Source organism: Solea senegalensis, linkage group LG19 (genome assembly GCF_019176455.1).
Source record: "Solea senegalensis isolate Sse05_10M linkage group LG19, IFAPA_SoseM_1, whole genome shotgun sequence".
In the NCBI taxonomy this organism is placed as follows: Eukaryota; Metazoa; Chordata; class Actinopteri; order Pleuronectiformes; family Soleidae; genus Solea; species Solea senegalensis.
Window position 1 is genome coordinate 20,105,600 of NC_058038.1, and position 25,724 is coordinate 20,131,323.

General features: G+C 41.4%; 1 protein-coding gene across 1 annotated transcript; it reads left to right on the forward strand.

Moving 5' to 3' along the window:
- Positions 1-388: 388 nt before the first annotated feature.
- LOC122785300 (polyserase-2-like) lies at positions 389-24,935 on the forward strand. Its single transcript, XM_044051033.1, has 24 exons — positions 389-695; positions 5,190-5,210; positions 5,293-5,455; positions 6,551-6,819; positions 6,900-7,051; positions 7,146-7,410; positions 7,517-7,688; positions 8,127-8,380; positions 8,462-8,559; positions 9,108-9,426; positions 15,880-15,966; positions 16,275-16,295; positions 17,615-17,774; positions 18,318-18,586; positions 19,433-19,578; positions 19,668-19,935; positions 20,059-20,218; positions 20,377-20,645; positions 21,395-21,540; positions 21,624-21,897; positions 22,234-22,405; positions 22,660-22,913; positions 22,993-23,090; positions 24,085-24,935. The coding sequence occupies exons 1-24, from the start codon at positions 632-634 to the stop codon at positions 24,409-24,411; spliced, it is 4,428 nt and encodes a 1,475-aa protein (XP_043906968.1). The 5' UTR covers positions 389-631; the 3' UTR covers positions 24,412-24,935.
- Positions 24,936-25,724: the final 789 nt, after the last annotated feature.

Sequence of the window (25,724 nt, forward strand, 5' to 3'; positions counted from 1 at the left end):
CTCGTCTCTGAGGGAAAGGTGCTCGCTGTGGCACAAGGAAAAACTGGATTTTAGACACTAAACAAAAGACTTGGATCATAAAATCCACATCAGTTTAAGTCTATGATATCCTCACGTCTTTATCTCACTGTGACACACACACACACACACACACAGGAGTTGTTGATCCACTGCTGCCTCCATCACTAAGTTTAAATGTCTTATTTTGTCACTTCAGTGTTTGAAATCCTTTGTTCAGATTGACCTCAGTGACACAAAGTGACCACACGAGGCAGCAGAGGACCAGCAGCTAAAATCACTGACTTTCTCACTGGACTTTGGTGTGGGAGAGTGAGTGGTTTACAAACTTCAGTTTCCAGTTGGAGAAGTCTGTCTCACAGTGAGATAAAGACGTGGACACGTTCTGAAGACATCGTAGACTTGAACTGAAGTAGATTTTCAGCTGATCTAACTTTTCCCAGCGTTAGCAGCAGAACGTCCCTTTATGAAGTGATTTAAATGCAACGCTGTGACGCCTCTCTGTCGCCTGTGTTTGACTGACACTGAGGTTTTATAAACCGATGGTGGGCGTGTCCTGAGAGAGAGAGAGTTATTAGTGCAGGCTCAGAACAGACGCTTCACACTTTCAGCCATGACTCTCTCCACGGTCACAGCGGTGTGTGTGGCCACTCTGCTCACTCTCCTGACAACACCAGGTAAGAACACCTGACACACACACACACACACACACATCGAAGACAAAAACCCTGAAAACAACAACAAAATGCACTGACGTGCTCTTTATGTTCAGGTGAGAATAATCCAATAATCCAGCTGAACTATCTGCCTCATGGTCACCCCCCCACCCCCCATATGAATATATACAGTATATATATATATATTATATACATATACTGCATATATATACATACAAACATGCAGTATATGTATAGTAAAATAGTTAAATACACTCGTCAATAGAGTTAAATTAAACTATTTAAGTGAGATTTTAACACTTAAATAGTTAAATGGACTTCTCAATAGTGTAAAGTTGAACTATTTAAGTGAGATTTTAACACTTAAATAGTTAAATGGACTTCTCAATAGTGTTAGGTTGAACTATTTAAGTGAGATTTTAACACTTAAATAGTTAAATGGACTTCTCAATAGTGTTAGGTTGAACTATTTAAGTGAGATAAATAGTTCACAATAATATGGTAGTTAAGTTGAACTATTTAAGTGAGATTTTAACACTTAAATAGTTAAATGGACTTCTCAATAGTGTTAAGTTGAACTATTTAAGTGAGATTTTAACACTTAAATAGTTAAATGGACTTCTCAATAGTGTTAAGTTGAACTATTTAAGTGAGATTTTAACACTTAAATAGTTAAATGGACTTCTCAATAGTGTTAAGTTGAACTATTTAAGTGAGATTTTAACACTTAAATAGTTAAATGGACTTCTCAATAGGGTAAAGTTGAACTATTTAAGTGAGATTTTAACACTTAAATAGTTAAATGGACTTCTCAATAGTGTTAAGTTGAACTATTTTAATTTTAACACTTAAATAGTTAAATGGACTTAACTCTTAAATAGTTAAATGGACTTCTCAATAGTGTAAAGTTGAACTATTTAAGTGAGATTTTAACACTTAAATAGTTAAATGGACTTCTCAATAGTGTTAGGTTGAACTATTTAAGTGAGATTTTAACACTTAAATAGTTAAATGGACTTCTCAATAGTGTTAGGTTGAACTATTTAAGTGAGATTTTAACACTTAAATAGTTAAATGGACTTCTCAATAGTGTTAGGTTGAACTATTTAAGTGAAATTTTGACACTTAAATAGTTAAATAGACTTCTCAATAGTGTTAAGTTTAACTATTTAAGTGAAATGTATTTATATTTAACACTAAATGAGATAAATATATTCTGAATCACTGTCAAATTTAACTATTTTAAATTCCCTGTAAAGCAAATCCAGAGTTTCTCCTCTTCACACATGACACATACACACAGTTATGAAACCGTTTCTCTGTTTTAGTCACTGGAGTCATAGTTAGTATAACTAGTCAGTGACTTTTATAAACAGTTAACCGCTCACTGGTGACTGACTGGACCCGCTCCGACACGACGATGTTAAAACACCGAAAATCTCTGACACTATTTAAAATTCATTTAAAAATTCATCCTGAAAGATGAGGAAATGAAAGAGAGAAGAAGAGGCTGCAGTACCACTGATGCAGACAGAGGGAGACAGAGAGCAGTTCTGTGTTTGTGGACGTTTTGTGGTTTTTTTCTCCGCAACACAAACAAACTGATTGGTTGTTTTAGAAAGTCGTTGTAATTCTTTAAACTCTGGACAAAATGGTAAACATGTCAAGTCCTCATTTAAGTGAGTAGACCAGAATGAGTGTGTGTGTTTGTGTGTGTTTTCTGACCTTGTCAGGACATGAAGCCCAAAACCTGGTCCTAATGAGGCAGAATCTCGTTGCTATGGTTGGGGAATGCGTTGACGAGCGTCACCTGTGGGTGGGAAGACGTTCAAATAAAGCTTTATTTAAAAAATAAAAATAGTACACAGCTCACATGCTCGACGTGGTCTTGTCTGGTTTTGGCGTAGCAGCGCCACGCAGAGGCCTGGCATGTGTACTACAGGGTTTTGCTCTGTTTTCGTGTGAATGGAGCCTCACCACTCTTTCGTCACTCCCTTGTCCAACCCAGACTCCTCCCCCTTTTTTTTTAAATGATGCAAATTCTTATTTTTCTTCTAGTAATCCTAATGTGCGGCAGCTTGTACTCTGAGAGGTGTAATGCTGCCCTCATTGCAGTTTGAAGTTCCCGTCTCTCAAAGCTCCTCCCATCCTTCCAGGCCCCTCCCCCATGCCGCAAGTCAGTTGAAGCCTGAGATTCAGGCGCTGCGATCGTAAATAAAAGAAATATATTAGTAGTGGCTTCACAGTTTTGACATCTTGCTTAATCCTAATTCAGTGTGAAGACGCAATAAGACACAGAGACACACAGAGACACAGACAGACACAGAGAGACAGACAGACACAGAGAGACAGATTAAGATCATGCTGACTTATCGTAGTTAACGGGTCATGTGTCTCCTCTCGGTCCGTCAACAACCTCGTCACAAACATGACACTGAAAACAAAGAGAAATCCTGTGAAAGTACAGGCTGAACCCGTCTGAGGAGCCACGAGAGTCACGTGACACACTGGGGTGAAAGGTCAAAGACGGAGAGTGTTTTTAAGTAAATAAACATGAAAGAAAGAAACACACACACACACACACACAAACCTGTTTTTACGTCTTAGTGAGGACACCATTGACATATAACGCATTCCACAGCCCCTTACTCTAACCTTAACGAACTAACTAACCTTAACTAACTAACCTTAACCATCACAATGAAGTGACCAGGGGCCTGTTTCAGAAAGCAGGTTCAACAAACTCTGAGTTAAAACCTTAATTCTGGGTTTTGGGTTTCAGAACATCTGATCAGCATTAGTTCAGTCAACTGTGAGTATGTTCACTCTGAGTTCAATGGAGCTCTGATAATACGATTCACCATGGCAACGGGTAAACAAAGAGCACAGCCTCCATTTCAATCCAGTTGAGCAGAAATATGAACACTTGACATTGATGTGAAGAGAGGAGTGAATAAATGAACACTGTTACATTTTATACAGTGTAATTCACTCATTCATCATTTAACTTACATTAATGATGATAAATGCTGCAGTCCTAACATTATGTTGCATTAGATTAGATATTTATTCAGCTGACGAGACACAAACTGAAGATGAGAATATGGATCAAAGTGAGAAAACATAGTTTACTTTATGAAAGTGTCCATGTTCAAACTGACTCACTTTTTTCACTCTATTTTACATAAAAACATTTTGCTCAACGCTGTTTCATGACTATATTTCCACGTGTAAATATAAACGCAGACAAACATTAACATTTGGTCTGCAGCGAGATTCAAAAAGTCACTTCTAAACTACAGTGAAGTTCAAGTGTTTTCAGCTGCATGGAAATACACCACAAGTATACAAGCGCAGCGTCCGTCCCGCAAACCCCCACCCAATATACGTGAGCCCCCCTGAAACCTGCAGTATAGTTCGCACACTGGGAGTAACATCTGATTGGGATTTCGATGTTTTGAAAGACGTAAATTTCATTAATTTGGCAGGTGAATTTGCTTCATGAATGAGGAAATGAGACGAGTGTCAGACACACAGAAAACCTGCCAGCGAGCTGGTTAGGTTCACAGAGTATGTTGCCAGGGTAACTGACTCAGCGTTAAGCTGAACCGGCTTTGTGAAACCGAAAAACCAGAGTTTCCCTCACTAACTCTGAGTTTTCACTAAACCTGCTCTCTGAAACGGGCCCCAGGTGTTTAAGGAGGACTGAAAGGGCCAAAATTAAATAAATAAATACACCATTTAATAATTAATTAAATGTGTCATTAATTAGGGCTGGAGTGGCTCAGTGGTTAAGACCGGTACCCAATGGTCGCAAGTTCGATTCCACCCCTCGCTGACTGTAATCAGTTCCATTGTAAGTCGCTTTGGATAAAAGCGTCTGCTAAATGACATGTAATGTAATGTATTTAATTAGTTTTAAGCTCATTTAAGGCGAGAAATTAGTCATTTAGAATTCAAAAATGTGGTTTGTGTATTAAGATATGATGTATTATATATAGTTTGGCAGCGACGGTATCGGAGGTGATCAACTTCATCAGGGACACAGGGCACTGACGTCAATGTGAACAAAGGATTTCAAACACTGAAGTGACAAAATAAGACTTTTGAACTTAGTGATGGAGGCAGCCATATGTGTGTGTGTGTGTGTGAGAGTGAGTGGTTTACAAACTTCTGTCTCACAGTGAGTTAAAGACGTGTTCCGTAGACAGGAAATCAAACAAATATTAATACATTTAAAAATGTCAAATGCTGAATGTGATCATGAACATAGAGCATTTGTTTGGCTTTTATTTTATATGTAAATGAGACCGTCCCTCCTCCCACCGTCCAATTACATGCACATGTGGGGATTAGGCAAATTGGACACGCTGAATGGACGTCCGTGTGAGAGTGGTGACCTGTCCAGATGTGACCCCGCCTTTCAACCTATGTGTGAATGATACCCTACCCTTCACTAGCCTTCACATGTGTTTCTTTTCTCTTGTGTTTCAGAGTGTCAGGCACAGCTCAGTGGTAAGTGACCGCTTGTATCATGTCGTACTGTAAGCTGTCAACATGTCAGTGTGTCGCTCACTCTGTGCCTCTGTCCTGTCAGTGTGCGGCAAAGCTACGCTCAACACCAAGATTGTTGGAGGTCAGGTGGCCATCGAGGGCAGCTGGCCCTGGCAGGTCAGCCTGCAAAGGAGTGGGAATCACTTCTGTGGAGGATCCCTCATCAACAGTGAGTGGGTTCTGACGGCAGCTCACTGTTTCTCAAGGTAAGAAGTGACCACAACACCACCAGGTTCCCCTCAGTGAGCTGTGCTGTCATTTTAGAACTTTAAGTAGATTTTAGAATTATAAGTAGTTTTCAGAACTTTAAGTAGATTTCAGAATTATAAGTAGTTTTCAGAACTTTAAGTAGATTTTAGAATTCTAAGTAGATTTTAGAATTTCAAGTAGATTTTAGAATTTCAAGTAGATTTTAGAATTTCAAGTAGATTTTAGAATTCTAAGTAGATTTTAGAATTTCAAGTAGATTTTAGAATTATAAATAGTTTTCAGAACTTTAAGTAGTTTTCAGAGCTTTAAGTAGATTTTAGAATTTCAAGTAGATTTTAGAATTATAAATAGATTTCAGAACTTTAAGTAGATTTTAGAATTTCAAGTAGATTTTAGAACTTTAAGTAGATTTTAGAACTTTAATTAGATTTTAGAATTATAAGTAGATTTTAGAATTTCAAGTAGATTTTAGAATTATAAGTAGATTTTAGAATTTCAAGTAGATTTTAGAACTTTAAGTAGATTTTAGAATTATAAATAGATTTTAGAACTTTAAGTAGATTTTAGAATTTCAAGTAGATTTTAGAACTTTAAGTAGATTTTAGAATTATAAATAGATTTTAGAACTTTAAGTAGATTTTGGAAAAGTGAGCATGGTGGGTAGATGCTGTGTCAAAACAGGCATTCATGCAACAAGCCTCTGTCAGCCTCTGTTGGTCATACTGGCAAGTGTGGAAACACAGACAGACAGACAGACAGACAGACAGACAGACAGACAGAAAGAAAGACAGACTCTGTGGCGTGCATCCATTTGTTTCCCTGCAGGCTCTTGTAAACGTTCAGTGACTCTCTGGGAAGTTAATCTGGATCCTGCAGTTCAGGAATAATGTCCTCTACACCTGTGATGGTTAAAAAAAGTCATGGGAACTAAAATCAAAGAGACAAAACTAAACATATGTGTATTCAAAAATATATTTACTTGCACTTTAAAAAACACTCACATCATATAAAATGTCACCGTTCTGTGAAACCAAGAACAACTGGTAAGGAAACGGAAACATCTCTAAAGGTTTCTCCTCTCACCACTGCAGTGTGAGCACCAATGGCCTGATTGTGTCGCTGGGCCGTCAGACACAACAGGGAGCCAACACCAACGCAGTGAGTCGAGTCGTGAAACAGATCATCAACCATCCCAACTACGACTCGGACACCAACGACAACGACATCTCCCTCCTGAAGCTCGCCGCACCCGTTACTTTCACCAACTACATCCTGCCCGTCTGCCTCGCAGCTCCAGACAGCAGCTTCCACAACGGCACCAGCACCTGGGTCACCGGCTGGGGCAACATTGAATCTGGAGGTGAGTCGGAGTGTGACCGCCAAACCTGAACGACACCAGAGAAACTCAACTGATGAACTGACTCTTCTTCGTCTCTTTAGTTCCTCTTCCTTCCCCAGAAAACCTGATGGAGGTGGAGGTGCCAGTCGTCGGGAACAGACAGTGTTTCTGCGACTACAGTGTTCGAAGTATCGGCATCACTGACAACATGATCTGTGCCGGGTTACAAGCTGGAGGGAAGGATTCTTGTCAGGTGCTCATTTTATCTCCTGCTTTTGTGTCAGGTGTAACTTCCTGTGAAGATTCTGTCGCCTGAGTTGTTGTTGTTGTTCTTCTTCTCCTTCTAGGGCGATTCAGGCGGTCCTCTGGTGAGCAAGCAGGGCATTCAGTGGATCTTGGCAGGAGTCGTGAGTTTTGGAGTAGGATGTGCTGAACCTAATTTCCCAGGAGTCTACACCAGAGTGTCCCGCTATCGAACCTGGATCGAGGACCAGGTCACCACCAACCAGCCAGGCTTCGTCACTTTCACTTCCACTGGGACTGACGGTGACCTGTCTGTCAACTGCCCCGGGCTGCCGTCAACCACCGCCCCTCCAACCACCACAGCACCACGTGAGTTCCTGCTTTTATAAGAAGACGATGATGACGATGGTGATGAAGGTGACGTTATGGTCTCAGGTTTATGAAACTTACAAACACCTGTCTCTTGTCTCTCCAGCTGTGGTTTGTGGCCAAGCCCCGCAGAATTCTCGTCTTGTGGGCGGAGTGTCGGTGTCGACGCCCGCCCAGTGGCCGTGGATGGCGAGTGTCCAGAAGAATGGAATACACGTGTGTGGTGGGACGCTGGTGGCTGTGGACGCTGTGCTCAGCGACGCCGACTGTTTCTCGAGGTAAAACACCTGGACGCACGTTTCATACAGCGGACTAAAGACATTAGATTAAGATGGAGCCAGAGAGAAAGTGACTCTAACTGTTAGTATTTTACTCCCATCACCAGGCTTCCCACAGGTCCTTGAAATCCTTGAAAGTTTGTGAATTCAAAAAAAAAATTCTCAAGGCCCTTGAAAGATTTTGAATAGCTGATCTAAAAACAGCAGGTACCAGGTTCTATCGAGTCAATTCTGGAATTATAAAGTGATGGAGGAGAGTTGAGGACGAGTACGACTCAACGAGCACCGTCACTGTGACGAGTACGGTCACAGTGACGGTGCGACGTCCGCTGATTGGGTGACAGAAAAGCGTCGGTCTCTTGTGTTCGGCGTTTTGGGCGTTAGTTCGAGGACCAGACTTGTCCTCAATCCTCGTCACGTTGTCCTTCTGTGTCTCAGTTCACCCACAGCGTCTCAGTGGACCGTCGTCCTCGGTCTTCTCCAACAGAACGGCTCCAACCCCTTTGAGGTGACGGTGAACGTGACCAACATCACCATGAGCAACCAGACTGGCTCTAACGTCGCAGTGCTGCAGCTGGAAGCTCCACCCACCCGGTCCAACTACATCCAGCCCATCTGCCTGAGTAACGGACACACGTTCGGCCTGGGCTCGGCGTGCTTTGCTGCCGGCTGGAGCGCCGGGCGAGGAGGGGGTGAGTGATGACATGAAGACCCACGATCTTTAGATGAAACATGACACCATTCACACGTTCATTCTTATTCTCCAACCTCAGAGGAACAAGTTCTGCAGGAGTTCCAGACGTCGGTGGTGGATTGTGGGAACGTGTCAACGACTGACAGCATCTGTACGGGAGATTTCACACTGGAGCAGGTGAATTATGGGATGTTTTGTGGTTGTGTGCGAGAGTGACGCAAGCTGAGAATCAGAGGAGGGCAGTAATGATCCAAGACTGTCAGACGAGGGTCAGACAGACGAGGGTCAGAAAGACGAGGGTCAGACAAGGGTCAGGCAAAGGTCAAATAACAAATTCACCTTCTGGTTCATTCAGTCACAGCAGCGCCTTCTTAATCGAACCCTAGTTTGTTTGCTTGTTTAGTTTGTGAATGTGTGAATGTGCATGAAAACGTACAGTAGGTCTCATGTGATCGCCTCATGTGAAGCAAATTCACTTCAACGCAGGGCATTGTGGGTAAACAACCGAAACATAGGCGGGTGTAGAGCGATAGGCAGGAGAAATGTGCGAGTGTGAGTCTGCAGCGTTTTTGTGTTGCAACTTTGGCTTTGATGATAATTTCATTGTTTTATCTTCAATTTCTGTCAAAATTAAAATGATTTCACCTTCATTTCACTCGCGGGGCCTTTGAAAGAGAAACAGAATAAAGAGGTGTTGGTCATTTCCGTGATTCCTGTGTGTTCAGGGAGATTCTGGCGGTCCGCTGATGTGTAAGCAGGACGGCTCCTGGTTCCAGGCGGCGGTTTTATCGGCTGAAAACAACTCCAGCACAGAAACACGAGCGGGTGAAATTAAAGTCCTCACCTCACTCAACAGCTACAGCAGCTTCTTGTCTCAGACCCTGGGGACGTTCTTGTCTCCAGCCTCCACCAACAGCAGCAACAACAACACCACCAACAGCACGGCTGCTCCCAACACCACCAGTGGGGGCGCTCTGCCACACCCCTCCTTCTTCTTCCTCTTCCAAATCCTCGTCCTCTCGCTGTGTCTCCTCCTGTCGTCATAAACAAACGTCCCTGTTCATCGGTAGTTTTACATGAAGTGAGCGACACTAATGAATGTAAACGACACAGGTGTCGACGTCAGGTGTAATAACCATCAGTGACCACCAGGTGTGGGTTGGTTTTTGCCTCTTTTCCAGTGAAAACAGATGACGATGATGATTACCTATGAGATTAAGATTTTTTTTTCTGAAATGAAATTTAATTGTGAAGCCTGAGGTTTCAACTCCACCGCTCTGTTGGAGCGAGACTCTTCTTTGTTTGACGCAGACGTTAAAGCACGGCTGCTTCAATGAGGCGAGCGAAGCATTTTAAAAAAAACAACACACATCTGTCCCTATGGACAAAAAATGTCCAATAGAAAAAAACATTGAAAATATCTAAATTCAGTTACCGTGACATAAACTCCTTTATGTTAAAGTCTCCATGACATTTTACCACATACTGGAGATGTCACCTAAACACACACACACACACACACACATATACAAGCTAACTCCAACTTCACAAACCCCTGACAGGATTCCAAGATGGCTGCCACTCACAAAAACTTTTACCGCACTTTTGATGTATTTGTTTCACACATAATAGTGAAATAATAATGAGAAATAATAATGCTATCCACTGCTAACAATGGCTAGCCTGAGATGTAACTTCCAACTTCCAATGTAAATGGAACACAGTATAATAATAATAATAATAATAAGAATAGTAAGATCCGATTGTCACTGCCCTCTGCTGGACCCTGTGGTCAGCCTGTATGCACTCTTAGATTTTCCCCTCAAGTTTGAAGTTACAGCCGTATATCGGAATGAAAACGACCACTCTTCAAAAAACCTGAACTATTCCTTTAAAATCAATGTGACAGTAATTATGTCCTCTTTTACATGTATTTATTTTATTTTCTCGTCAGCACAGTGATTTCTCAGGTGGGGCCTTTATCGATCTGATTTGATTTCAATGATTGTATTTTTTATTGATTCCATTGAGGATTTAATTTAGTGTGTAATTACCTGAAGCTGCGCCCTCTGGAGGCCGGAGGGAACAATCAACTACCTCACACTAACACTGCAGCTACAGAATGTCACACGGTGCATGTGATGTTCTGACATAAAGTGAGTCATGTTGTCATTTTCCTTCATGTTGTCATTGGTCATGTGCTGTTAATACAACATTAAAACTAATTCACCAATGACTCGTGTGTGTGTGTGTGTGTGTGTGTGGGTGTTTGCATAGCTATCTTTGTGAGACCCAGTGTGATATTTTAACCTCTGGAGTGAGGACCTTGTTGCATTGTGTGGTCCTCACTTTATTTTCACTCTAACGGCCTCTAGAGGAAAAGTGGCAAACTGAAAAAATGTGTGTGTGTGTGTGTGTGTGTGTGTGCGCATGCACGCACGCATTAGGAAGACAGAAGTTAAAATGTTGTAGCCACAAATGAAACATGCAGTTCCTTCATGAGAAGGTCCTCACTTCAGTGGTGATACTGATTTGGCACTGACTTTTTCAAATAAAATTTTTTAAGAGGCTGAAGTGGAAACTTGTGTCAGGGCGCCATATTGTGTGGAAATTTAGCATTTTTTTTATCTTTAAGCTCAACAGAAATGGTGGTCCTCAAATCCATAGTGTATTCACTTGGACCTCACCTTGATGCCCATACAGGAGCGTGTGTGTGTGTGTGTGTGTGTGTGTGTTTGCTCTCATGTAAAAAAGTATCACACATGTACTCACTGACAACTGCAGTTTAATAGGTACAGCCTGAGACAGTGCTGTCTGCTTTACTTTAGAACAACAGCAGGGGGCGACAGTTCAACACACACTGATCACACCAGAGGCCAAAGAACACACATTCACACACACACAGTCTGAAACAGAAGAACTCTCAAATATCAACTCAAAAATATCAGCTGAGACTGTATTTGACTTTAAAAGCAATAAAACAAAATGAGAGAAAATCTAATAATAGTTTTATTTATTTAATGGCGAGGGAACCTGGCTTGTGTACAGTGGCCTGGAAGTTCAAACCATTATCAGCATGTGTCTTGCCTCTGTTGTAAACTCTAAATTCTTCTGGGAAGTGAAAAAAGCCCATTTGTTCTGCACATGTGCGAAATGAGACGACAAAAAAACACGACAAAAAAACAAGAATTACGACCGTAAACCGTTTTTAAATTTCATATAAGAAGTCGTAAAAAGCCAAAGTCAATGGCTCTTATTTTAAAGCCAGGTTGAAAAGCAGTGGTGCTACATAAGGTTGGCCGATTGATTACTGTGTCAGATCATCTGTATGGAAGAATGATTTCTGAGATTAGAGTCTGAAATAGTCTGATTTCTGAGATTAAAGAAAAAAGTCTGAATTCTGAGAAAAAGAAAGTCAGAATTCTAAGATTAAAGTCTGAATTCAATCTTTTTTCTAATTTTTCAGTAAAAGTCGTGAACAGGCTTTCTTTTGCTTTCTTTTGCAGAGAAAGTTATTGCGCCACCCACTGGCAACAGCAAGTACACCTTCAGTCACAAACTGTGTTTCAGTGACATGCAATTTACACTTTATTTGTTTGTTTGTGAGTTGACTACGGAAGAGTATTAGGGCCACATTTAAAAAACAGAAAAAAAACCAGCATGAATTCTGAGATTAAGTCAGAATAAGTCTCTACCTCGACTAAGACGACAAAAAAAAAACAAAATAAGTACATCGCACTTATGACTAGCACTTCATGTTCTACTTGAAGCTCTTACTTACTTCTAGCTCTTATATGTACCCGAATGTTTAAATGCACTTTTGTAAGTCGCTTTGGATAAAAGCGTCTGCTAAATGACATGTAATGTAATGTAATGTAATTTGTCAGAATTTGTCAGAATTTGTCAGAATTCTGACTTCTGACTTCATCTCAGAATTCCTCCTGTTTCTTCTGCTTGTTTGTTTTTACTTTGTGTCACAAATACTCCTCCATAGATGAGTGCCCAGTATTTAATTGTAGTTTAATAACTTGTGCTGAGCTTAAATGACCTCTCTTATCTCTCTGGTTGAACCGGCTCAGGTCAGGATTGACGAGCGTTTACGAAAACCTCCCGCACTTCCTCATAGCTGCACACGCCCAACCTGAATTTACCTGACATCAACAACAGCAGGTACTTTCCACCAACTGTCTTCAGGAATGAGGGGAATAATTAAGGGTTTATTTGGAAGGAAAAAACAAACTTTCAACATTAAAGTGAAGTAAGAATCAACACAAACTGATCACAAATCATTTAATGGCAATTAAACAATATTTAATTATAAAAACAACAACAGCAAGCCACAGTGACCTTTGACCACCAAATGTTATACTACTACTAATAATAAGACTACTAATAATATATATATATATATATATATACATATATATATATGTATATATGAAATATGATTAAACATATAAAATTATGAATAATGTTAGTTACACAGACTTTTCCTTGTGTAAACTGAAGTTTGTAAACCACTCACTCTCCCACACCGAAGCCCAGAGAGAAAATCAGTGATTTTAGCTGCGGGGACACAGGAGCTGCTGGTCCTCTGCTGCCTCGTGTGGTCACTTTGTGTCACTGAGGTCAATCTGACAAAAGATTTCAAACACTGAAGTGACAAAAGAAGACATTTGAACTTAGTGATGGAGGCAGCAGAGGATCAACAACTCCTGTGTGTGTGTGTGATGTTAAAATCACCGATTTTCTCTATGGACTTTGGTGTGGGAGAGTGAGTGGTTTACAAACTTCAGTTTACACAAGGAAAGGTCTGTCTAACAGTGAGATAAAGACGTGAACGTGTTCTGAAGAAGCCGTCTTTTGTTGTGGATATGGTTTCATGAATGAAATAATAATAAAATGAATTTCCTTGTAAGAACTTCCTTGTTCCGACATTCTGGCCGGCTTCCTTCTCAAGTGACATGTGATTATTGAACTGTCACAAGTGAAGAGAAGTCTTAGTTTCATGGGAACCACTGTTTAAATCACAACTGCTTCCAGATCCAGTCGTCGTGCGGTCGGTGACGGCGTTCCTCAGGGTTTAACAAACGTCCCGTTGCCTTTTATACCGCAAACAAATCATATTCGTCTCAAACTAATTCTGTTTAATTAAATTTGATTAGATCATCGTGTCACTGGATCATGGTGATCTAATCACATCAGCTGTACAGCTGTGGTTCCCAAGCACTTGATCGGGACCCACAGATGGGTCACTGGAGATTTGTTTGGGGGTCCCCAAACATGATTCATTTTCCAATTCAAAACTTACATTAGTTGTTATACGGCTGTAAATAAATATCAGATAAACTTAAATCCTGTAAACTTGGGTCATAATAGGTTGATACAACAATATTACACGAGCAGACGCTTTCATCCAAAGCCACTTACAAGGGAATTGAGTACAACCTGCCAGGGGTAGAGTCGAACTTGCAACCATGAAGTCTTTTGCACGCAGGGTACCGGTCTTAACCACTGAGCCACTCCACCCCCAGACCCAATAACTAACTATATAACTTGTATATTTGAAGTTTTGTACATTCTTTTTTTTTGTTGCTATGCTAACATGACAGAATCTTTTGATTCTCATATTAATTAGCAGCATTTCCTGTTTGTTGTTTTTGTGGCGAGTCAAATGATCGGGAAACCCCTTTGTGATAATAGTCAGATTAAACATGTGATCATGAAACTGTGTGAACAAAGGTGCAACGTGACAGGGATTTCTTTTGGTTTCTGTTTATAACTTTATAACTATATAACTATCTATAACTCTATAACTCTATAACTAACTATAACTTTATAACTATATAACTATCTATAACTCTATGACTCTATAACTAACTATAACTTTATAACTATATAACTATCTATAACTCTATAACTATATAACTAACTATAACTTTATAACTATATAACTATCTATAACTCTATAACTCTATAACTAACTATAACTTTATAACTATATAACTATCTATAACTCTATAACTCTATAACTAACTATAACTTTATAACTATATAACTATCTATAACTCTATAACTCTATAACTAACTATAACTTTATAACTATATAACTATATATAACTTTATAACTATACAACTAATTGTATAACTATATAACTATATATAACTTTATAACTATATAACTAACTATATAACTTTATAACCAAGTAACTAACGATATAACTTTATAACCAAGTAACTAACTATATAACTTTAAAACTTTATAGCTATTTACCTAACTATACGCACAAACTTAAAGTTTTGTACATTGTTTTTTATTAATATGCTAACATGACAGAATCTTTTGATTCTCATATTAATTATTAAAATTATATATACAGCATATTTAATCATAGACCATTTATTGTTACATGTATATATGCATATATATATATATGTATATACACAAATATTGTTGATTTATTATAAGTACATCAGTTTTCAGTAAATGTGATTGAAACTTCCATGTTTTTTATCAGGATTCAAATTGAACAGCGCTAACTTGCTATGCTAATACGACAGAATCATTTGATTCTCAGATATAATAACTCGGCCTGCACGCAGTCATGATAGGGCCCTCGCGCCCTGAGCTCATTTTTGAATCCACAAAAATTTCTCGCTCATTTTCGTAGGGTGCAAATCGTCAAAATGGAGCCAAAATTCCAAATGGCCGACTTCCTGTTGAGTTGAGGCCATGGTTACGGTCAACTTTTTTGTTCTTCTTGGTCTATAATATGAAATATATATTATATTAAATTAAAAATATTAAACAAAATATACAAAATGTATTATTCAATCATTTTTAAACTTATATTTTTCCTTTTACAAAGAAAAATAAGCGTGAAATTTTCTCAGAATACAATTGAAATTTGCTAATTAACTAACTGCGAACATGAAAGAGCTTTCGATTATCATATTAATTATTACAAGTATAGGTTGTGATTTGTGTTTGTTCTTTTATTTTGTTGTTGTTGTTTTAAATTATTGCATCCTATGATTCAAAGAAAATCATTTTCATTGGATTAAATATTAAACTACATGATCTCTGCCAGCATTACAAAATCTATATTTATACATGCATAATATTGTTTTTATTTTGTAACTTATTGCATCCTAAGATTTTTTAAAAGATTATTTACAAAGAAATGTAATATCTATCCATGTTTGCTGATGATTGTTACATTTTCTCACAATTTACTAGAGAACTATAATTGAAATGATATTATATTATAGAGCATTCAAAAATTCTGATTTCATGTGCTGGTGTTCCTAATAAAGTGACCATTGTGTGAGAATAAAAGAATAAAAGAACAAACCTGTGAGACGAATCAGGAAAATGAGGTGAGGCGCTGGGCGTGTCGTTGCTGCACAGATTTGGGGAAGGTGTTGTGCTTAAGGGCGGGAAGAAAATAGGAGATTTATACAGAGTGAGCAGAGGTAAAAAATCTTCACTTTGAGTCATGACTCTGTACAAAGTGTCGAGTGTGAGGACTCTGCCGCTGCTGCTGCTGCCACTGCTGCTGCTGCTGCTGCTGCTGCTGCCAGGTAACAACAACCTCAACCATCACTTTCACCTCCTTTCTGCTTGTTTATGTGTGAAACAGAGATTTTTACAGTGCGTAAAATAACAAATTAACTGAACATCCGACCAATGAATGGTTTTTAAATGAAATGTGAACCTGTTTGGTTTTATCTGCTCTAACTATAATCTCAGATATATAGATGCCACGATATAATTATCATGATATTTAAGTCACAATACGATGCTATCACGATGTTTAAATCAGTCTATTAACAGTAGTTTGTGGCTGATGATCTTTAATCTGTTGTTGTGTTTGTTTTCTGTTTGACAGAAACTCAGGCGCAGCTCGACGGTACGTTTCTGCTTTAAAAATGTTGACTTTATTTTTGTTTGTTTTCATTTACTTTAGTTTAACTAGGTTCACTTAAGAGTAGTTTACTTTACTTAAGTTTATGTTATTTGAGTTTATTTTGCTTTACTTACTTCAGTTTGGTTTACCTAAGGTTATATTAATTTAGTTTAGTTAAAGTTAGTTTATTTTATTTTATTTTATTTTAGTTTAGTCTGATAGTTTAGGTTAAAGGGGACATATTATGCAAAATCCACTTTTTAACCATTTCAATACTTATATTTGGGACTCTGGAGGCCCTACCAGTCGCCAAAGTGTGGAAAAAGAATACTCAGTCATGTTTTCGTGGTCCCCCTTAGTGTAAGTATAGGCGATAAAACACTCCATGTTGAATTCCCTGCGCTTATGACGTCAGCATGCGCATTTCACCGTGAATGTTACCGCCCCACCAGTAAGTTTACTTGGAGAGCTCCACCTTAGCTCCACCTTGTCCCTGCGAGAGTGCAGGCGAGGGAGGAAGAGCGGTATTATGTCAACGCGGAGGGACAAGTGTGCTGTTGGTGGCTGCACAGTGGAGCACAGTGTTTTACAGAGGATTTTATATATGAAGCTAATGTGCCGGATAAAGTCAGCAAACGTGTGTTCGTGTGTTCGCACCACTTCACATCAGACTGCGGCCAGCGGTCGCCGTATTTAGTTAGCGTACGTATTTATATAAGACATCTGACACAAGGATCAAGACTTAGGGACAGCACCGTTGATCGCCCACGGCGCGCGGCGCGCTGCATAAATTGCCGCTGTATGTGACTGTATCAGACTGAGTCTGTGCTCCGGAGATCCACCGCTGATAGCCAGCTCCGGTCAGTGGTGCTGTCCCTAAGTGTTTTTAACTGATTTACAGTTGGACAGTGTTCGTCTCCATCCTTATGTAGGACGTCTCTTCCTGTGACGCACGCTGCCATGTTGATATTGTCAGAGAGCTAGTGGAGGGAGGGGGAGACGAATAGAGCTGTAAAGCGCTGTAAAGAGGACAAATCAGAAACCCCCTGGAAGAAGTGGGCGTGTGTTTGCCTGTGTCTCATTTGCATATAAAGGGAGCATGCACAAAACAGAGCGTTCTGAAAGGGGCGGGTTTAGCAGGGTTATTGAACTGCTATGATGCTTCATCCTTATGGTATTTTGACCAAAGCATGTCACTGACATGTTCATTAAGACACCAGGGAACTATTTTAATGGGGGAAATAGGGTATAATATGTCCCCTTTAAATGAGTTTACTGTGATTCCAGTCTTAGCTTTGATGTTTGTTTGTTTGTTTGTTTAGTGTGCGGTCGACCGCGGCTCAACAGCAGGATTGTTGGAGGGGACGATGCTCACCCTGGAAGTTGGCCCTGGCAAGTCAGTCTCAACCAAAATGGAGTTCAACAATGTGGAGGATCACTCATCAACAACCAGTGGGTGCTGACAACGACAAGCTGCTTAAAGTGAGAGAAACAAACATAATCTCTTTCTCTGTGGAGGAAACATTCATGTTCAATTCCAATTTTAGTCAAAGACTTAGACAATAATTCATTTTTCTTAATTTCACGTAAATATGTTAGTCCAACTAAAATGGAGCTAGTCTTAGTCAGACTAACATACCTGAATAATGCGATTTATCTCATGTCCATCTCATTGCTGTGGTTCTGTATGTCTTCCACCTGCTGTCCATGTTAATGTTGAGACAAATGAGATGGACATGTCTCTTGTGGTTGTCGTGTTGTCTGAAGAAAGACACCGCCGTTGTATAATGTCCACCAACAGTCCTGCAGTTCATACGTGGTCTCCTTCTACTTCAGGGTCAAAGACCAGAGAGGACATTTTGGACAAGTCTGACTCAAGTCTGACTAAGTGTTAACATGCAGGAGTAATCGGACTATGAATCACATTATCCACTTATGTTAGTCCGACTAAGACTAGCTCCAACACTAACGTGTCGCCTCCATGGTCTTCATCTGTTTTCTTCTCCTTTGTCCTGATCACATCAGCTCCGGCACGTCAGGTCTGGTTGTGTACCTTGGTCGTCAGAGTCAGGAGGGATCCAACCCACATGAGGAGTCTCGTACTGTGGCACACATCATCATTCATCCCAGCTTTGATTCAAGCTCAAATAACAACGACATCGCCCTCCTGAAACTCTCCTCACCCGTGAATTTCACCAACTATATCCTGCCCGTCTGCCTCGCAGCCTCAGACAGCACCTTCCACAACGGCACTGACGCCTGGGTCACCGGCTGGGGCAACAAGGCATTAGGAGGTGGGATCTGAAACCGCCCAACAACATAAGTTCCTTTCAAGTGAACGTTGGTGATCACTTGATGTTTGCTTGATAGACGGGTTTGGATATTTTGAGGTTGATGTCCATCTGTTATTTTCTGAAATGTTTCATTTTAAAGGCTCTAAACTTGGCAGCGAGTAGAAAACTTCTGTTTGGTTCAATACATATTTTTTGTGTTTCCATGGGAAATGGAATGGAATTAAAATAACCAGAACCAACTGTTCCATTCTTAGAACTCTTCCCTTGGGGTACCAGAGTAAAATGGTACAAGAGTCCAATGATCATTTGTGCAAACATCCCTGACCCTTGACCTTTTACGATGCCACCTACTCATGCCCTGCGTTGCTTGATATACGTAGATGAGGCCTACACAGGACAATCGTGGAGAAGTAATCACTTAAATGTTGTGGACACTGTCCACTGTCTCTTTCTCTCTGCCACTGATGTGAGATTCTGTGCAGAACAATCAGTGAGTAAAGTTAAGAAAGAGAGAAAATGGTGATGTGATGTCTGGGAAAATTCCAACATCTCTGTCTCACCAAAAACAAATGACAAAGACTTTGACCAAGATCCTGAAGACAATCACTTGTGCTGCACATCAGTAAAAGTGGAAACCATGGACGAAGACACTCTTACAAGTTGTCCTCCCATCTTAAACTGTGTCAGCACATCCTTGAATTTGAGGGAATCGGTCCTTGAAAAGTCCTTGTATTTGATGTCAACCAAGGTGTGGGGACCCTGGAAAGACTCATGCAGTTGTGTATTTCATTCTACCATGTGTGACACTGTTGAGTTCATTTCTTTTGTATTTGTATGTCTTTGCAGAGCCTCTGCCTTCGCCTCAGAACCTGACGGAGGTGCAGGTGCCAGTTGTGGGAAACCGACAGTGTCAATGTTCCTATGGCAGGTCGAGTATCTCAGAAAACATGATGTGCGCCGGGCCACAAGCTGGAGGGAAAGGACCCTGTCATGTGATTGTTTTTTGTTGTTTTTTTCTCCTGTTGTGTTTGTGTCAGGTTTGACTTCCTGTGAAGATACTGAACATTTCCTCTCCTCACAGGGAGATGGAGGCGGTCCACTGGTCAGCAAGCAGAATGGGACCTGGATCCAGGCTGGAATTACAAGTTTCGGTTTGGGTTGTGCTCTGCCTAATTTCCCAGCTGTTTACACCAGAGTGTCGCAGTACCAGAGCTGGATCAACAGTCATGTTACTGACAGCCCGCCTGGATTCATCACCTTCAACTCCATTGGGACTGATGAAGATCTCTCAGCCACCTGTACCATCCTGACGCCACCTCCATCCCTCCCCCCAACACCTGCAGCTGAAAGTGAGAACTGTCTAACATGTGCTCACACTCTATTACCCTCATGTTTAATGGAGAAATGTTTTTGTAAGCGTGGTTGTATTTAAAAAAAAAAAAACAGTTGATAATCAAAGTCTGTCTCTTTAGTTTGTGGTCGCCCTCCGCTCAACACCAGGATTGTTGGAGGACAGGAGGCTGTCGTGGGCAGCTGGCCCTGGCAAGCCGTTGTTATTCATTTAGGAACCTTCTGTGGAGGCTCCCTCATTAACCGTGAATGGGTGCTGACAGCCGCTCACTGTGTACGGAGGTGAGCAACAAGAACAACACGCCATTGTGCAGTGGTCCAAACAAACTCTCTGTAGCAGTGATCCTCATCACACACTTTCCACAACTGTGGATGACCACCTGGATCTTGACCACAGTTGTACTTTTCAGACCTTTAAACCATTTCTCTCCCAATTACAGAAATGTCACAGCTTCCACAGTTGTGGTTCTGGGATTGCACAGTCTATCGGTATGGACTGGAACGTATGTGGTTCTGGGGGTGGAGCAGATTATCATCCATCCCGACTACGTAGTCCGTACGGGGAACAATGACATTGCCCTCCTGAAACTCTCCTCACCCGTCAATTTCACCAACTACATCCTGCCCGTCTGCCTCGCAGCCTCAGAAAGCGCCTTCCACAACGGCACTGACGCCTGGGTCACCGGCTGGGGAGCTGTTCAACTTGGAGGTGAGACACAAAGCAGAACTTAAGTTGTAGCAGCAACGAGGGATAGGTATCGTTCATTTTTACTGACTTTACTGATATCAATGCTTCTTTATTGTTTGGTACTGAGGACGAGTGTGGTGGTGGAGAGCTGTGATGTCTTACCTTTAAATGAGATTGAGATGCAGTCTGGCATTAGCCAGGCTAAGTCACTTTGCTAAATGTAGTGATATTTATGAAACACCTACAAATCCCAGTGAGTTCTCTGCGTGGGCAGAGTCGTCCTCTTCATTTTACCCATCTTCTCATAGGAACCTCCCTGGAACTAGGAGAAGTGGGCAGCTACTGAGCAGGGCAGTAAATCTTCTCCCAAATATTTGACATAAGCAACTTCTTTCCTGGAGTCATGTTACTGTACCGGACTGACTCCTGTTGCTGCTGATGCTTGACTGTTGTCTACAGGATTAACATTATAAGTTCTGATGCTCATGATTAGCATCATGGGTTTGTGATTAGTTTCATTTTTAGCATATTTCTGAAGTTGGCCAAAACAGCTTCCTTACCTGATGACTCTGCAGAGAGAAGTCAAATTGCTAGCAAACTTGACTGGGATCACCCAGACCTTTGAGAACGTGTCCACCACGATACTGGAGTGCAAACAATTCAGCACAGTATCCTTCATTGCTGACCAACCAACCAGAAACCGGTTTAGTTCCTGTTCTCATTAACAATAAAAACATGTCATCATCTTTTTGCTCATGTGATCATTTCAGTGTCTATTCCTGCACCACACTCCCTGAGAGAGGTGGAGTTGCCAGTTGTAGGGAACAAAGAGTGCAACTGTTTCTATGGAGTTGGTGCAATCACAGACAACATGATGTGCGCCGGATTACAAGCCGGAGGGAAGGATACCTGTGAGGTGAATATTTTACCTCCTTTGCGTTTGTGCCAGGGTAAACTTCCCGTGAAGATTCTGTCTCCTGATTCTTCCTCTTATTTCAGGAGGATTCCGGTGGTCCACTGGTGAGTAAGTATGACAGTCGCTGGATCCAGGCAGGAGTCGTGAGTTCTGGAGCTGAGTGTGGTAAGCCTGGCTTGCCTGGAGTCTACACCAGAGTGTCGCGGTATGAGTCCTGGATCAAGAGCCATATCAACAGTGACCCACCAGGCTTCGTCTTCTTCAGGTCCAATGGCACTGACGGAGATCTCAACGCCACCTGTAAAGACCTGCCACCACTTATACTTCCTGCACCTACAACTGTCCCACCGTCCAAACGTGAGTGTTTCTCCTCGAGATGGGACAATGTACGACATTACAAATCACTCACAATAAATTTGATAGATTTTCATTATTGAGGAAACTGTGAATGCAGAGCATAGTTCATTTTTCATGTGAGTGAAAATCCCAACATACTGTCTTAGTGATTTATTTTGAAGTGCCATAAGGGGGAGCAAATAATGTTGGTTTGGATAATCATGACTGTGCAAAGGTTCCAGATATTTGGTGTTTTCGTAATCTTGACTTGATTTTGAAGACAAGGTTTGAACCAAATGTTGAGTAAGTTTTAAGTTTTCACTTTAAAAAGTGGTCACCTGTCGCTCGTCTCTCCAGCTGTGGTTTGTGGCCAAGCCCCGAAGAATTCTCGTATTTTGAATGGAGCTTCGGTGTCGACAGCCGGTGAATGGCCATGGATGGCGAGTCTCCAGAAGAATGGAACACACGTGTGTGGTGGGACGCTGGTGGCTGTGGATGCTGTGCTGAGTGATGCCAGCTGTTTCTCAAGGTGAGACACCTGGACATACGTCATCGATAGGGATCATTAAGGTGCAAGACCTTGTGATTCTGTGGACCCTGGGTCAGCAGCCATGATCTTGCAAAGCTGGTTTTCCACTAACAGTAGGGGGCAGTGGAGACAGCTCCAGGGTAAAAATCCTGCATGGTTCTGCTTTAAAGAAATCAATGAGTCATGAAACCAATCAGACATGTGAAGCGTTGACTTGTCCTCAGTCCTTGCCACGTTGTCCCTCTGTGTCTCAGTTCACCCATAGCGTCTCAGTGGACCGTCATCCTCGGCCGTCTCAAACAGAACGGCTCCAACCCCTTTGAGGTGATGGTGAGCGTGACAAACATCACCATGAGCAACCAGACTGGCTCCAACATCGCAGTGCTGCAGCTGGAAGCTCCGCCCACCCGGTCCGACTACATCCAGCCCATCTGCCTGGGTATGGGACAAACGTTCGGCGTGGGCTCGGCGTGCTTTGCCACCGGCTGGAGTGCCGGGCGAGGAGGGGGTGAGTCCACGTGAAGACACACGGTCTTTAGATGAAACATGACACCATTCACACGTTCATTTTTATTCTCCAACCTCAGAGGAACAAGTTCTGCAGGAGTTCCAGACGTCGGTGGTGGATTGTGGGAACACGGCAACGACTGACAGCATCTGTACGGGAGATTTCACACTGGAGCAGGTGAATTATGGGATGAGTAATGTGTGCATGTGGTCACTACAACAGTTCTCAGTCCTCTTCAGTAGTAAACTGAAAACAACTGGTCTTTCTCCAGTTGTTTGAATAAGTTTTACCTTCATATGTTGGGTGTAACTCGTTCCACAGTTTCTGAGAACGCAGCCACATGAGCGTTAAAGAAACCATGTGGTTGAGTAATTTAGAAGTAACTTGACGAAGAAACCTAAACAAATAAGAAAAGCCCAGACTTCCCTCTCTGCGGCCACTTGGTCCCGAGGCGTTCCTGGCTGTTCCGTTCCTCGCTGGTTAACCTTAAACCTTACCCCGGGACTTTGTCTCTCCAGCGAGTCCTGGGTCTTCTCCGGAGCCTCCTCCCAGTGGGATGTGCCCAGAACACATCCCCAGGGAGGCGTCCTAACCAGGTGCCCGAGCCACCTAATGTGGCTCCTCTCGATGCTGAGGAGTAGCGGCTGGCTCTACTCTGAGCCCCTCCCACCCTGTCTCTAAGGGAGAGCCCAGACGCCCTGCGGAGGGAACCCATTTCAGCCACTTTTAACCGCGATCTTTCAATCACTGCCCACAGCTTGTGACCATAGGTGAGGTAGGAACGTAGATCGACCATCTTCACCATGACAGACTGATGCAAAGCCTGCTTTACTGCAGACGCCGCACCGATCCGTCCTTTATTGTTTAGCTTGAAACCTGTCTGGTTGAATCCAAAGAACCACCTGCCAACATGACGGCTCATAGCAACCAAGTCACGTGACATCTGGAGCGCTATAGGTATCTCGGTACAGTGGCTGGAAACGTTCACGTCACCAAAGAAGCAGCATTTTAACGTGAAATAACTGAGTTGAGGTCAAAAACAAACATTCACGTGAGCTTTAGCTTCATATTTGTCATAATCTTTTTTCTTTGAGTTGAGGATTCTTCTACAAGAAGATGTGACTGTGTGTTGAAGAGGTGTTGGTCACTTCCGTGGTTCCTGTGTGTTCAGGGAGATTCTGGTGGTCCGCTGATGTGTAAGCAGGACGGCTCCTGGTTCCAGGCGGCGGTTTTATCGGCTGAAAACAACTCCAGCACAGAAACACGAGCGGGTGACGTAAACGTCTTCACCTCACTCAACAGCTACAGCAGCTTCTTGTCTCAGACCCTGGGGATGCTCTTGTCTCCAGCCTCCAACAACAACAGCAACAACAACAACAACAACACCAACAGCACGGCTGCTCCCAACACCACCAGTGGGGGCGCTCTGCCACACCCCTCCTCCTTCTTCCTCTTCCACGTCCTCGTCCTCTTGCTGTGTCTCCTCCTGTCGTCATAAACAAACGTCCCTGTTCATCGGTAGTTTTACATGAAGTGAGCGACACAAATGAATGTAAACACTGGTTTACACTGAGCTCTGATTTATAGTCTGCTGTGTTGTGAGCGCCCCCCTGTGACGGGAACGAGACACAGCGGCTCACCCTGCTACGACCTGACACAGTTTAAATCACACAGGTTAAGTTCAGACAGACTTTTCCAAGGAAACGGAGAGTGAGTGGTTCACCAACTTCACTTTCCTGTTGGAAAAGTCTGTCTGACGATGAAGACAATATTTTACACAAAATCTAAGTAGATTTTCATTAGGTTGGTCTTTTCCCCTGGTTTTCAGTGGTTTTCTGTCACAAAATCTTGGATAAATTGCTATATATACAGTATATACTGGATATGTACATATACTTGTGTACATATATATATATGTATATATATAAGAACTTATTCTATGAGCTTTCACACATCACTGTTCTGCACTTTGATCTTAACGTTTTACTTTCAGTCATTAAACATTTTTACTGTTTCACAACAGTTTGTGCTCCATTGTTTATTTACAGTTATGAACCATTTTAAAACAATGTGAAAATCGTCGAGTTTTACGTACGTTTTCTGTGAAGATTTAAAGGATTTAAAGATTCTTCTCATCTGTTTGAAGATTGTTCTTTGAATTTAAGAAACAATCTACTGAATTGTTGCATTTGTTTTTACGAGATTTTTTTTATCGGGGTCTGTTTTTACAAAATACATTTTTCTAACGGGTTCTGTTTTTACGAAAACATTTTTATCGGTCTTTTTTAAGAGATTTTTTTATTGGGTCTGTTATTACGACTTTCTTGTCTCCACTCGCCTGTGCTCTGATGCTGTATACACACAAACGCTCCCTCACTCAGGTCTGATAGTTGATGTAATGTTACATGGTTTGTGTTCATGAAGAACAAGCAGAGGCAAAGTGAAGCACCACAGTTGCGTTACGTTTAATAAAACAGTAAAAAAATGTGTATATAAAAAAACAAGTAACAGCACAAAGCTAATTCAGTCACATTCATGTGTAAAATATACTCAAACATTAAAACAGGTGAGTGATTCTGTAAATTAACACATGAAAAGATCAACTCTGATCTCAGCAGGAACCAAACAATACACAATATACATCTCTTATCGCGATAAATAAAATAAAAAAATCCCACAATAAGTTCACTTTAGTGAAGATCTTCAGTTATCAAAATATCTGTGGATGGAGCAAAGTGTTAATATTTTTAAAAAATTCGAAATGCTATCTGACTCACCAACATACAGTCCTAGTCATGCCACAAGGGAGAG

Coding starts and splice junctions, on each gene's coding strand:
- LOC122785300 (XM_044051033.1), top strand. CDS start 632: ATGACTCTCTCCACGGTCACAGCGGTGTGTGTGGCCACTCTGCTCACT. Junction 17,775..18,317: donor ACAACGACAAGCTGCTTAAA/GTGAGAGAAACA, acceptor TGATCACATCAG/CTCCGGCACGTCAGGTCTGG. Junction 20,646..21,394: donor GGGAGCTGTTCAACTTGGAG/GTGAGACACAAA, acceptor TGATCATTTCAG/TGTCTATTCCTGCACCACAC.